General features: G+C 38.0%; 1 protein-coding gene across 3 annotated transcripts; it reads left to right on the top strand.

The window, feature by feature from the left end:
- The first annotated feature begins 4,440 nt into the window (after positions 1-4,440).
- LOC113026692 (fatty acid desaturase 2-like) lies at positions 4,441-10,087 on the top strand. Of its 3 annotated transcripts, none has more exons than XM_026175748.1 (13): positions 4,441-4,504; positions 5,307-5,576; positions 6,160-6,270; positions 6,570-6,767; positions 7,290-7,391; positions 7,470-7,595; positions 7,685-7,745; positions 7,843-7,919; positions 8,162-8,259; positions 8,569-8,665; positions 8,841-8,920; positions 9,323-9,448; positions 9,584-10,087. In XM_026175748.1, the coding sequence occupies exons 2-13, from the start codon at positions 5,367-5,369 to the stop codon at positions 9,633-9,635; spliced, it is 1,338 nt and encodes a 445-aa protein (XP_026031533.1). In that variant the 5' UTR covers positions 4,441-4,504; positions 5,307-5,366; the 3' UTR covers positions 9,636-10,087. The 3 variants fall into 3 exon arrangements, with proteins under 3 accessions (XP_026031533.1, XP_026031532.1, XP_026031534.1); XM_026175747.1 differs by lacking the exon at positions 4,441-4,504 and adding an exon at positions 4,534-4,614; XM_026175749.1 differs by lacking the exon at positions 4,441-4,504 and adding an exon at positions 4,561-4,614 and having other exon boundaries at positions 5,331-5,576.
- The last annotated feature ends 3,207 nt before the right edge of the window (positions 10,088-13,294 follow it).

Here is a 13,294-nt window from a genome sequence, read left to right on the forward strand (position 1 = left end):
AGTGAACAAACAACTCTGCAACGATTGCTAAAATAATTCTCTTTTACTGTTGTTGCTTCACATTATGGCTCATATAGTTTAATTGTCAAATGTTTTATGTAAAAATTCCATCCATCCATTTGCTTGAGTTCTGTAAATATGTGCACCGTCCTCTGATGGCCAGTAGGTTGCCTGTAGCCACCCTTTGGATCCAGTCTTACAGATCATTAAGCCTTTTTGGTTTAAGTGATGTTGTCACACTTCCTGTTGCCTGATGTTGTCCAACCATGAATCAAAAGTCAGAGAGAAATTCCAGGGGTTAATCCAGAATCATCAATTAATCTAACATGCTTGTTTTTGGACTGTGGGACAAAGCTGGATTGCCCGGACAGAACCCACGCACACTCAGAAACGTCCCAGACTGGATTTGAACCTTATTGCTGTGAGGGCTAATCACCCTACAGTCAACCTTTGATTTCACTTTGTTACACTACATTTTCAGATTGCTTCTGAAAATGTTTCAGTGATCAATACTCTGAATTCCAGAAAAAAGAAAACAACCAAACAAAAAAACCCTCCTGATTAAAGATTTTCCGCACTTCATATTTCAGTTTTGTTTTGTTAATTATTCAGATGCCTTTTTTTTTATTTAGCAAAACGATCGGTGGAATAATTTAGTGCAGGAAAAGTCTCAGCAAATGCCAATAAACAACTCAAAGCTTTACAGGGTTTTAATTTTTCTCTACGTGACACAGATACAGTGGACTAAAGTGCAGCTCAGATTGAAATGAATGTGACACGACTGAAAAATATTCCTACACCGCCGCTCAAAATAGCTCCAACATTTGGGTGAGCCCAGAGCAGTTTTAACTAAAAGGGCAACAACAGTTCCAGAAAAGACTAACTTTGTCCAGTACAGAACTATTCTCTGTTTCTCATAGTTTACCCCACAGTATTACAGGATATTACTGAGACTATTGTAGCGTTTTCAGCCATTTGTTTTTCTGTACTAAACTAATTCAGAATTCAGTTCAACCTTAACATTATACTTTAATCTGAAAGAAACACTGAAAGAAAAACATCCTAAAATAATGAAGGTTCAAGATGAACCAATCCGACACTGTATTTTTAATGAATCTGACCATATAACTTCATCTCGCGTAGCTTAAAATTTGCAATGCTGTTTATACTGACTATACTGAATTTGTACTGAGGAGATTACAGCATTCACATAATGCAATAATGATCACATGCTACTATCAACAAGAACATGATACTTTCTATCTTACTATTGATACTTTACTGAGCATTTCATCCCAAATTACTTACCTTTTTGTTTTGTTTTTGAAAAACAGACTCAATACTTGGCAGCAAAGGTTTTTAGAGACATCTTTAGGTTCTAATATTTCTTCTTTACACTTACATATCTGTTGATGGGTTGCAACCTATTCTGACCCAAATGTTGCTTTGAATGAATCTTATGTGTCATTTGAATGTAAATCTCCAAAGAAATATTCAGATATGAGATAATGTAACTGATGGTATGAAAAGTGTAGTGATGCCAAAGTAAAAAGTCTCTCACTCTTTTCTGAGGAAAATACCCCCACCTTTCATTTGAGGGACCAAAATGAAAGTTAACCTTTAGCCCAAATTCATCAAAAAACTTAATAACAGCATGCAGGTTTTCTGATTGACAGTCTATGCTGTTGGTTGTGATACTGAGGAAAAGTCTGTAAAAGATGCTGGGGTCAGATGTGCGGGGCTTCTGTCAGCTTGATAAGCTATGGCAGAAGAAGCGGACAAACAGGGAGACAGGCGGCGTGCTGCTTGAGGATAATCCTGTCTGATATGCTGAGGACCAAAAGAGCTGATTAGCAAATTTCTATATAGCATTAAAATGACCCTGAAATGACACAGTGAACTGTAAGCAGGGGACATAAAAGACTGAGACCTCAGGCAGTGAATAGATGTGACTGTTGAGGTGAAAGTGTTGAATGCAGATGAAGCACTGCATGACTTCACTACCATGGACGAACACACACATAACAAACACAGGGACAGGGTAAAGGAAAAGTAACTCTAAACAGTTATTAATGATCATTTTTTCATGGTGGTCTAATGGAAAATCAATAATTATTAAGTATTTAATATTTATATATATTTCATAAATGTTTCTGGAAAACACAAGAAGCAAAACAGGACTGCAATGAGAGGCCTTCATGCTTTTGCAACTTGAGGTTAAAAGAGAACAAGGAAGCAATTTCATTAAAGGAGCATATTTGCACTATCTGCTGGTGAAGGAGAAAATTGCAGCTGATACAGCATCATTGTGCTTATTTACAGTAAAGGAAAATATGTGTGATTTGATGATGCAAACAGTTCAAGTCTAAAAACAGAATAACATCAGGCAACCATTTTTGTGTTTACTGTAGTGCTTACTTTGTAGGTATCCACATTTAAATTGAATGAAGGGTTTAGGAGTTTCAGCTCCTTAACATGTGCCAATCTCTTTTTAAAGGGACCAAAAGTATTTGGACTCAAAGTCTATTTCATGGGCAGGTCTGGGCAATTCCTTTGTTATGTCATTGTCAATTAAGCAAATAAAAGGCCTGGAGTTGATCTGAGGTATGGTGCTTGCATTTGGAAGATTTTTTTTACTGTGAACAGATAACATGCAGTCAAAGGAGCTCTTCATGCAGGTGAAACAAGCCATCCTTAAGCTGTGAAGACAGAAAAAAACCCTTCTGAGAAATTGCTAAAATATTAGGAGTGGCAAAATCTGTTTGCTATATCCTGAGAAAGACAGAAAGCACTGGTGAACTCAGCAATACAAAAAGACCTGGACATCCACAGAAGACAACAGTGGTGGATGATGGATGATCACAGAATCATTTCTAGCCCTTCACAATAGCCAAGCAAGTGAACAACACTCTCCAGGAGGTAGGTGTATTGATATCCAAGTCTATCATAAAGAAATGACTTAAGTAATTTCTTTGTTTTTGGCATGATCTTTCTCAAGTGACAGCTCAAACTCTTGCTAAAGTTTTTATACTGTGTGTAAACTGGCAGGTAACTTTCAGTTTTAACTAGATTTTACACACTATGAGCATTAGAAAGTTAAAGGACATCACTGCACAGCGCCACGGTGCCATGGCTCAATAAAAAGGTTAATTATACATTTAAATTGACCCTAATCATTTTTTGTTTTTTCGGAAATAATTCTGTTATTGTATTTCTTTCTAAAGAAAACTGATGTGTTTAGAAATGGCATGCTTTGAAAAAGCATATGAAAGTTTTAACAAAAACTTCATTTTTGTCCCTGTTCTATTTGTCATTTCTGTGAATACAATATGGGTTTATGAGATTTGCAAATAATTATGTTCTATTTTATTTGCATTTTACATAGCATCCCAACTTTGAGGGAATTAGGCTAGTAGTACAAGTTGTTGTCTTATTTTGCAGCACCCCCTCCAGTGATTATTTAACAAGGAAACTGTTATCACTGACATTTTGTTTTTCAGTGTCAAAGGGTCACACTAAATAAAGATAGCCTTAAACATGGAAACTTTCTGCTCTCATACAAACACTGCCAGCACAATTATTATGACAATCTGAGAGACCAGGGATGTTAAATTGTGAGTCACATACAGCCTACATTGATCTTAAGTGGGCCAGACCAGTAAAAGTGCTGTCATCTGTCAGTGAAAAGAAACTGAATTACAACTTGAATCACTAAAATATCTTAATATAAGGGAAAAAGTGCAATTTTAACAGAATGTCTCAGTTTTTCTACATGATAAAGAAACAGCGGTTTAGCTAATAAAGAACTCTTTGGGTTTAAATTGTAAGAAATGTGTCAAATTACAGAAAAAGTTCTTGTAGCTCATTGCCCTGACTGTCCCGTTATCATAAAATAGAAAGCTGGATTAAAGCACAGTCTTACAAAGTTTTTTAATTGATATTATTAATATTTATACTTACAGTGGATCACTGAAAAAAAAATTATATAGTAGTATATAAGGGGGGGGGGGGGGGGGGAGTTGAAATGTATTTAAAAATGTAGTTGTCCTTCAAAGCTATCCAGTGGACTAGATTGGAGTCTTTCGATTATGGTCCCCGGACCTTATGTTTGACACACCTGAATTAGACTCTTCGAAGCAAACTACAGCCCAGTTTCCATGTAAAGCATTTAGGGAGGATGGAAAGTAACAACAAAAAGGGAGCAGGGTTGAGAGGACCCCTTAAAGACCTGCTGTGTAGCTGTGTATTTAGTCCGCTACATAAATCAGAAGCAGCTCCACATCTACAACCAATCGGACTCATGAGTCCACAGTTAAAGTCCTCCAGGGGACTGTTTGCGGTCTCTGCGATCACACGACTTTGCGCTGTTCAGATGGTTTATGACCTATGGTACTCTCGCCGCCAGACGAGAGAATGCTGTGCGCCGATTGGCCCAGACGCCTCGAATGATTCTGCTCGGAGTTTGTACCGAATGAGTGCGTGGATGTGACAATGAGCCTACAAGGTAAGCATGGGGATGGGTTTGTGGATGCTTGTTATATAAAAAGGACCCGAACCCTCAGAATCGATCTCTTATTAGTGTGCCTGAGGGACGCTGGTTAAAATCTGGATGCTGTAAGTAAATATTAATTATCTACATGCTGTGACGTGCATAGCTAACCACCCGCTATCTCCCGCTATTATTTAGTCATTAAATGCTTTTCGATGGCGGTTTGTCGGTTTTGTCTTGGTTTCTACACGTTAACGACGATCAGACTTCTCCCAGTCCACGCATTCGTGTGGAAAACGTACTTGTGTGCGTCGATGTTTTTCCTGTTTTTAAGTATTTGTGGGTGTGCGTCTGTTAGATTGATCTTTAATGTCGATAAAGTTAGTAGGTGAAAACCGACCTGATTTAGCTCCATTTGGTGGTTTCCTAGCTTCACTAGTTTCCCCATAGTAGTGGGTGATGTTGCACTTCTCTTTGTTTTAGATCTGGACCACAACCAGCTCAAACAGCATAGAAAAATCTGCCGTACGAGTTTTTCTCTCTGCACATTTCAAACCATTTGAAAGCCATATTTTACACTCACACTGAAAAAAGGTTTCTTCACCTTCAGTAAACATGAAGCAATGATTGTGAGTAAGATGCAGCTGAAACTTCTAAAATCAAAGGTTTATTTATTCAAATAACCAATGATTAAGGAACAGAGTTGGTACTGAACGCATACCAAGCAATTTTTTGCCCAGATTCCATTAAATTTAATGGTTTACGTTGCCTGTATGTAGTTACATGGAAATTTTGTGCATTTTTTGTGTGAAAACAGGTGTGCAACTTTGTGACCCGTTAGAGCTCAGGTGCATTCAGACCAGAAGCAGCGGTAAGGATGGGAGGTGGAAGCCAGCAGACGGTGCCGGGAGAGCCGGACAGCGGGAAAGCTAAAGGTGTTTACACCTGGGAGGAGGTGCAGAGCCACTGCAGCAGGAATGATCAATGGCTGGTCATCGATCGAAAGGTTTACAACATCACTCAGTGGGCCAAAAGGCATCCGGGAGGGTTTCAAGTCATCAGCTACTATGCTGGAGAGGATGCCACGGTATGTCATGTTTCCTTCAAAATACAATGAAAATATACAGGCCTGTGCATTTATGTTCATATGATTTTATTTTGAAAGAGATCACATGAAACTATCATCATAAGCGTTAATTCATTTATATTTGTTTAAGATTTGTGTTGCCATTCCAATCAAAAGTAAAGTTTATGCCAGTCTGTGAATGACACCTGGGCTTCCCACAACTCCTAACATGTCTCTAAGTTCCTTGCAGCTCTAACAGAAAGAGATTTCCCCTCTGAGGTTTTAGTATACCTAAATAACTGTTCCAGAATAAAAAATAGCAGAAAGCTCGATAATATGGATGAAAGAACTTGAGTAGGTGTAGCAGAACCAGCTACAGCACTGAAACGCTGCTTTCAGGCAGCTGAATTATGATAAACAATGTAATGTCATGGTTTCACAGGCAACTGAAACTTACAGGGAACATCATTTTACTTTTAGCATTTTTACATGTTAGAATTTAGCTGAAGTGAATGCATGATTTATTTTTTTACAATCTGATAACTATTTCCACTGCTACCTAACTTTTTAGTAAATTACAATTTTTTGTTGTGTTTGTTTTTAGGAAGCATTCACTGCTTTTCATCCTGATCCTAAGTTTGTGCAAAAGTTTCTGAAGCCACTGCTGATCGGAGAGTTGGCAACGACTGAGCCGAGCCAGGACCGAGACAAAAATGTGAGCCTTTAATCAAAGTCCCTTTTTTTTATTGACAACATGTGAGTGATCTAGTGTAATAAATGAGAGACAGACGTAAGTTTGATAATTCACTGATCTCTTATGTTAGTTATGAAGTGCTGAGTGTTGGGAACATCTGAGATTCTAGGTGGGTTTTTTTTAGCCACCTTAATGTCTTGTTTCACTGTATGAAAACCTAAAATAGCTCAAATCCAAAATTCTTGATTTCAGAAGTATCACATCAATATATTACAGTTTCAGTTTTACAGAGTTGTTTGTTTGTTTTTCTCTGCACCCAGGCAGCCATCGTGCAGGATTTTGAAGCATTACGAGCTCGGGTGGAGAAAAGGGGTCTGTTTCGAGCTCAGCCTTTGTTTTTCTTCCTCCACCTCAGTCACATCCTGCTGCTAGAAGCCCTCGGATGGCTGACCGTCTGGATGTGGGGCACAGGCTGGATACAAACACTTGTGTGCTCTGTGTTTCTCGCAACCGCTCAGGTGATTCAGACATAAATTTTAAATGGGCCTTATTATGCTTTCCTTATGTTTTGAAATATATGCATACACCAAGTGCATGGTTACATTAAACAGAGACAAAGTTTTAAATAATGGATATCAATAATAATAAATGTGTAAAAGTGAGCCAAAAACCTTCAGACTGCTCTCAATGCACAGTTTCAGTTTCTGTTCTTGCCCCTTTACAATGCCAGTGATGGAAGGTATTCCTAATATGTTCATCACTGACACTGCTCTGGCTGTCAGGACAGAAGCCCCTCCCACAGACTGTGCAAATCTTCTGTTTACAAAAGCTAACCATTCATATTAAAGGGAGCATAAATAATTGTGATTTTAAATAAATAAATAAAATAAATAAATAAAAGTATGAACTGAGATGCAGAAACACAGGACTGATAAAAGACAAACAGTTAGTCATGCATACAAATACATGGTGTTGGAAATCAGGTCCATTTAAAGAGAAGTCTTTCACCCAAAACATTTGTTTTTCTGCTTCTTCTCCAGGCACAGGCTGGATGGCTGCAGCATGACTTCGGTCACCTGTCTGTCTTCAAAAAGTCCAGCTGGAATCACCTCGCCCACAAGTTTGTCATTGGTCATTTAAAGGTAACCTCTCTTAGTTATAATCCTCTCTCCATTGAAATGAAACACAGATACTTAAAGGTTTTTTTTTTCTTTTTTCAGGGAGCTTCTTCCAACTGGTGGAATCACCGACATTTCAGGCATCACGCTAAACCCAACATCTTCATTAAGGACCCGGATATCAACACGTTGCACCTCTTCGTACTTGGCCGAACTCAACCAGTGGAAGCAAGTAGCACGAAGATAGTATTTCTTATGTTTTTAAGCACTCGCACGGTCCAACTCGTCATCATCCACTGTTTACCTCTGTGTTACAGTACGGGATAAAGAAGATCAAACACATGCCTTACAATCGTCAACACAAGTACTTCTTTCTTGGTATGTTTTTTAAGAGTCATTTAAAAAGAATAATAACTACAACTTTTTAACGTTGCACCTTTTTTATATATTTATATATATATATATTTAAATATAGTGGGACCACCGCTGATCATTCCAGTTTTCTTCAACATTCATGTAATGCAGACCATGGTATCCCGGCGTGACTTGGTGGTAGGTGTATATAATAATATACTGACTGGGTGTAGTATATTAGATTGCATATAGGCATTTTCCATTTGATGTGTCAGATTGAATTTTGTATTTGATATTACAGTATTTAAGAGAAACATTACAGCAAAAAAAAAAAATGGCACAGAATAGAGCATATGTAAAAATAAGATTATAATTAATCATGATTGTCATAATTAAAAAAGAAATTACATAAATCATATAAACTTTCTTGTCTTGTGAAGGATCTGGCTTGGTTCATCTCATTCTACCTTCGCTTCTTCTCCTCTTATATACCCCTGTATGGCCTAGTTGGCTCATTGGTGCTCATAAGCATAGTCAGGTAACTATTTAAAATAAGAAAACATTGCACTCATTAACAAATGAATTGTTACCAGTTAACAGACTTTGATGCCTTATATTGTCCATTCCTTTCAAAATATATTGTCCTTGAGCTGAGATGCACCATATTTTGCTCTATATTGCTGGAATGTGTGTGGAAAAGCCTGACTTTATTAGCAAACATTAAACTTAACATATTTGACCGCTGTATACCTAATAAAGTACACTGCAATAGAAAGTGATTCCATTTTTCGTACCCTTTGGCCACGTTATGTATCACCTCAATATGATATTGTTTTTAATGTTACAGGTTTTTGGAGAGTCACTGGTTTGTGTGGGTGACTCAGATGAATCACATACCGATGGACATCGATCATGAAAAGCACAAGGACTGGCTGACCATGCAGGTACCTGTATCACTTTTACAAGGTTGTATAAAAGTTTTGGACACTTTAAATATTTTCTGCATTTACCCAATACTCATGAACATCCCAGATCACAAACATCTGTTTACACCTTCCCTTATATTTACTAGGACCTTATTAACTCATTTGCACTCTTTTGACTCATTCTGTCATTCAGTTACAATCCACCTGTAATATTGAGCAGTCCTTCTTCAACGACTGGTTCAGTGGACACCTCAACTTTCAAATCGAGCACCAGTAAGTGAAATTTGAAACCTGTCAAAAACTAGAGCACGACTGTGTAAACTGAAGTACTGATAATAATTTAACAACATTAATTCTGCATTTAAAGATATAAAGTCTCTATTATAAAAAAAGAGTTTTAAAGAATAGTCAGAAGACTGAGAGATGTAATTCATCAGGCATGGTCACAGGCACACATTAAACTCAAGCTACACCACTTAACCAGTGGTGAACACTATTCGGATTTTACACCCATCCATAGTGAGCTATCGCCCATTTTTTCAAACAGAATTTTTTTTCTTGCAGAACTACACTCACTGTTTGCACACTTATATGTTACAATGATTTTATGTAACAAAATATGCCACAATGCAACAATTACAAAAAAATCAGCTTCCGTTTCTTTTCTTTTGCAAGCTTGTTTCCAATGATGCCGCGGCACAACTACCACCTGGTGGCCCCACAGGTCCGTGAGCTCTGCGAAAAACACGGGATTCCGTACCAAGAAAAAACTTTGTGGCGAGGCTTCGCTGATATTGTCACGTAAGTACAATGATAACAGAGCATGAAAATGGCTGTAAATACAGTATATGACTCAGTCTTCTTTTATGGAAGGACTGCTTACCTGACACACACACTGATGGGCTGGCTATTTTTTGTTCTGACTTCCTCATTCAGGTCACTGAAAACCTCAGGGGACCTCTGGCTCGATGCATATCTCCATAAATGAAAGACTGTATTTTCCTCCACTGGTGTAAAAAAAGTGTTTTTCTCTTTTTCAATAAAAATCGACTGTATCTGTTTGAGTCAATGCCGTGGGAAAGATCCCTCTTATTGTTGTAACAAAGTCTTTGTTTGGTTTATAGATGATGGGGTTTTCCTAAGTTGCCTTAACAGTATCTTGATCAGCAGCAATGTGATGATAACACAGCTCTAAAACCTACCTGTGACTTATTATTAGCATTAGCATCACCAGATGTAAAAGAAAACTATCTGAATGATTAGACACAATCATTTATATAAACTACAAAACCTTTGTAAACTGTTTGTTATCGTTTGTGAAACTACTTTAAATGAATGTAACTGCTTTGTAACATGCTGTGCTCTTTCTATAGAGAAACCATTACACTGCAATACCACATGAATAATTTCACTGAGACCAATAAATCAAACTAAAAACTCTCTAAAGTTTTCTGTTCTTGTTTATATAGGGCATGTTATAACAAGGGAATAAACATAGTGAAAGATCACCACACTGCATTAGTGATCTGTCACTCAAAGATCTGCTTTGCCTGACTCAGGAGTCACTGCTTGTTTCACATTGTTTAGTGTTATTAATCTTTGAATATTGTCAAAAATTGCAGACACATACTGTACATATACATGGCTCACTGGGATATTGGGATACTGGAATATTTCATGCAACTTCTTTTCTTTGCTGTTAAGATTTTAGGTTTAGCTGGGACACATTACTGCTCGTTTCCCTAATAAGAACTGATCTGATTAGCATTTTCATTTCAATTTTAATTCTACATTTGTAGAATATCTTTAAAAGCGTAATAGCATACATAGATGCAGCATAGCTTTGTGCTAAATGCTAGCAGGCTACATGTGTGAGGAATTTTGCATGCACAAAATGATACGGAAACGACATATTTTTCAAATGATGAAATATCTTGAAATATATCACCTACAACTTGTATTTAGTTTTATGGTGATAATGATCATCTTATTGGTCATGAACAGGAAGGGAGTGGTCCTACTGGTTGACTCCCTCATTATAAAGGCATGTTTGGGATCTCCCTGTCGCCATGACGCTAATAACAGTAATATGATCAATGCTATGACTTGCTGACGTCTTCACATGTTTTCCTGGTTTTTATAGCCATGGTTACAGCTTAAAATAGTTCTGAACTCAAACGCTTTCATTCATTTCTTCACTTCTCAAGGATCCAACCAACCAATGACAAGAAAAGGTTTCTGTACTTCACACAGTACAGTAACCTGTACTGTATCGTGAGCCAGGTGAGCTACTATGTCACTGATGATCTGGTACTCAATACTCAGTGTCTACAGCTGCAGCATAGAAAGATGATGGAAACAAATCTCATCTGATTACCACACTGGAGGCATCTGATTAAGAAACACATCCCCAAGCATTGATAAAGAAACCTTTACCCTTCTCATTAGCTCGTATGTTAGATAGTAATGCTCTACACTTCTCTGAATCCATTATAGTACATCTTGATAACATGCCTCAGCTGTTCAAAGCAGATAAGATTACAACTCAAGTCAAAGTGACATGAACTCACAAATTACGCAAACCTGAAGAAAAACTGAAAAACATGAACTCTCCTGCCAGCTGGGTTTGCTGTCACCAAATAAACTAGTTTCTGAACAAATACTTCCCAAAAAGAGTTCAAATCCCATAGAGCAGACCCAACTATATGATTTTCTTTTACTGTTCTTCCACCCTGCAGCATTTTGGGTGGGCTGAATCACCCAAGATACAAATGGAGTTGAATGTTGTAGAGCATCTGTCAACTTAGTGAACTGTGGCAAGCCACTAATGAGCTGTGAGCACAGTAACTTGAGCATGATGCAGATGAAAGGAGATGCAATTCATTTCAAAGATGTCTACTTTCGAATTATCAAGTTATATTATGTGAAACACTTCAAAAACTCTACCCTCTTGTGCCTAATGTGGCTCTGTTGCCTTGCTGCAAATGGCCACTGAATTCAGGTATTCTGATCACTTCCATGCCTACAGATGTATAAAATCAAGCATCTAGGCATGACGCCAACAATTTAAATAGTAAAATTTCCTTGCTTCTACAGTAAACTGTTTGTAGTATTATAAACAAGTGGAAGTGATTGAGAACAACAGCAACAAAGACATGAAGTGGTAGACCAAGTTAAAAGACAGAACAATGTCAGTGGATGCTGAGGCGCACAATGTGACGAGGTCGCCAACTTTCTGCAGAGTCAGTCACCACAGACCTCCAGACTTCATGTGGCCTTCAGAATAGCTCAGTGCACAGAGAGCTGACGCAGTGGTGAAAAGCACACCGCCAGTGGACTCTAGAGCAACGGACATCACACGTCTCCATCTGGCAGTCTGATGGATGAGTCTGCGTTGGCGGTTGCCAGGAGAACGGTACTTGTCTGACTTCATTGTGACAAATGTAAAGTTTAGTGGAGGGGTGATTATGGTGTAGGGCTGTGATCAGTCCCTTATTTCCAGTTAAAGGAACTCCTAATCCTTCAGCATACCGAGACATTTTGAACAATTTCATGCTCCCGACTTTGTGAGAACAGTTTGGAGTTGCCCCCTTATTATTTAAAGATGACTCTGCACCTCTACACAAAGCAAGGTCCATAAAGACATTGATAAGTGACTTTGGTCTGGAACAACTTGAGTGGCCTGCACAGAGTCCTGGCCTATAGATAGAACACCTTTGGGATGAATTAGCGAAGAGAATGTAAGCCAGGCCTTCCTGTCCAACATCAGTGTCTGACCTCACAAATGCACTTATGGAAGAGAGGTCAAAAATTTCCATACACACAATCATAAACCTTCCCAGTAGAGATGAAGCTATTACATTTGTAAAGAGTGGGTCAACATCATGTTAACAGACAAGCAAATACTTTCGGCAACATAGAATATGAATTCATCTTTTTTTACATCTTAATTTTGTCTTGCAAGAATTAGAAATGAAGAATAAAAAATTAACAAAATTCAAATTAAATCAACTTCTCACACTGTGTCTCTTACATTTCTGACCCTAATGGTTAAACAGGAAGCCATTACACAAGCTAAATGCTAAGAGCCATCGATGTAAAACAATCCTTTAATAAGATTAATACAATAAGTAATCAGTTTCTGTTGTCTACATCTTATCATCATTAGATCTTGTGTTAACCCTGCTTCTAGCAACAAACACCATTTATTTATAGATCTCTCCAAGATACTGTCGGTCTGCAGCTTCACTCTGTGTACCAGATGAGTCTGGGATGGTCTGAACTATTCCTCTCAATATCCACACACTTCCAGGGGATGAAAGCTTAATATTAGCACCACATCTTCAGGATTACAATGACTTAAAGTATTTGGGCTTATATTGACTGTTGTTGTTGAAGGTTCCTGGTGGCATACTGGGCTCATGACCATGCAAAAATGTAAATAAGTTGGAAGCTTCTTCCCAAACTCTCAACTGATAAAACAATAATCGAGTGTGCTAAAGCCTCTTTCCAAACCTCACCGAGACAACAGTGAGTGTATTGGTGAGCACAGGTCCCTGTCATCAATACCAATAGCATTCAGTGACTCATCCTGAAATGATGCTGTGCACTCTAACAAAAAACGGTTTTTGTTTTTATTCAGGTGTT

Source organism: Astatotilapia calliptera, chromosome 7 (genome assembly GCF_900246225.1).
Source record: "Astatotilapia calliptera chromosome 7, fAstCal1.2, whole genome shotgun sequence".
NCBI lineage: Eukaryota > Metazoa > Chordata > Actinopteri > Cichliformes > Cichlidae > Astatotilapia > Astatotilapia calliptera.

Coding starts and splice junctions, on each gene's coding strand:
- LOC113026692 (XM_026175748.1), top strand. CDS start 5,367: ATGGGAGGTGGAAGCCAGCAGACGGTGCCGGGAGAGCCGGACAGCGGG. Junction 7,596..7,684: donor GCCGAACTCAACCAGTGGAA/GCAAGTAGCACG, acceptor TCTGTGTTACAG/TACGGGATAAAGAAGATCAA. Junction 7,920..8,161: donor TATCCCGGCGTGACTTGGTG/GTAGGTGTATAT, acceptor TGTCTTGTGAAG/GATCTGGCTTGGTTCATCTC.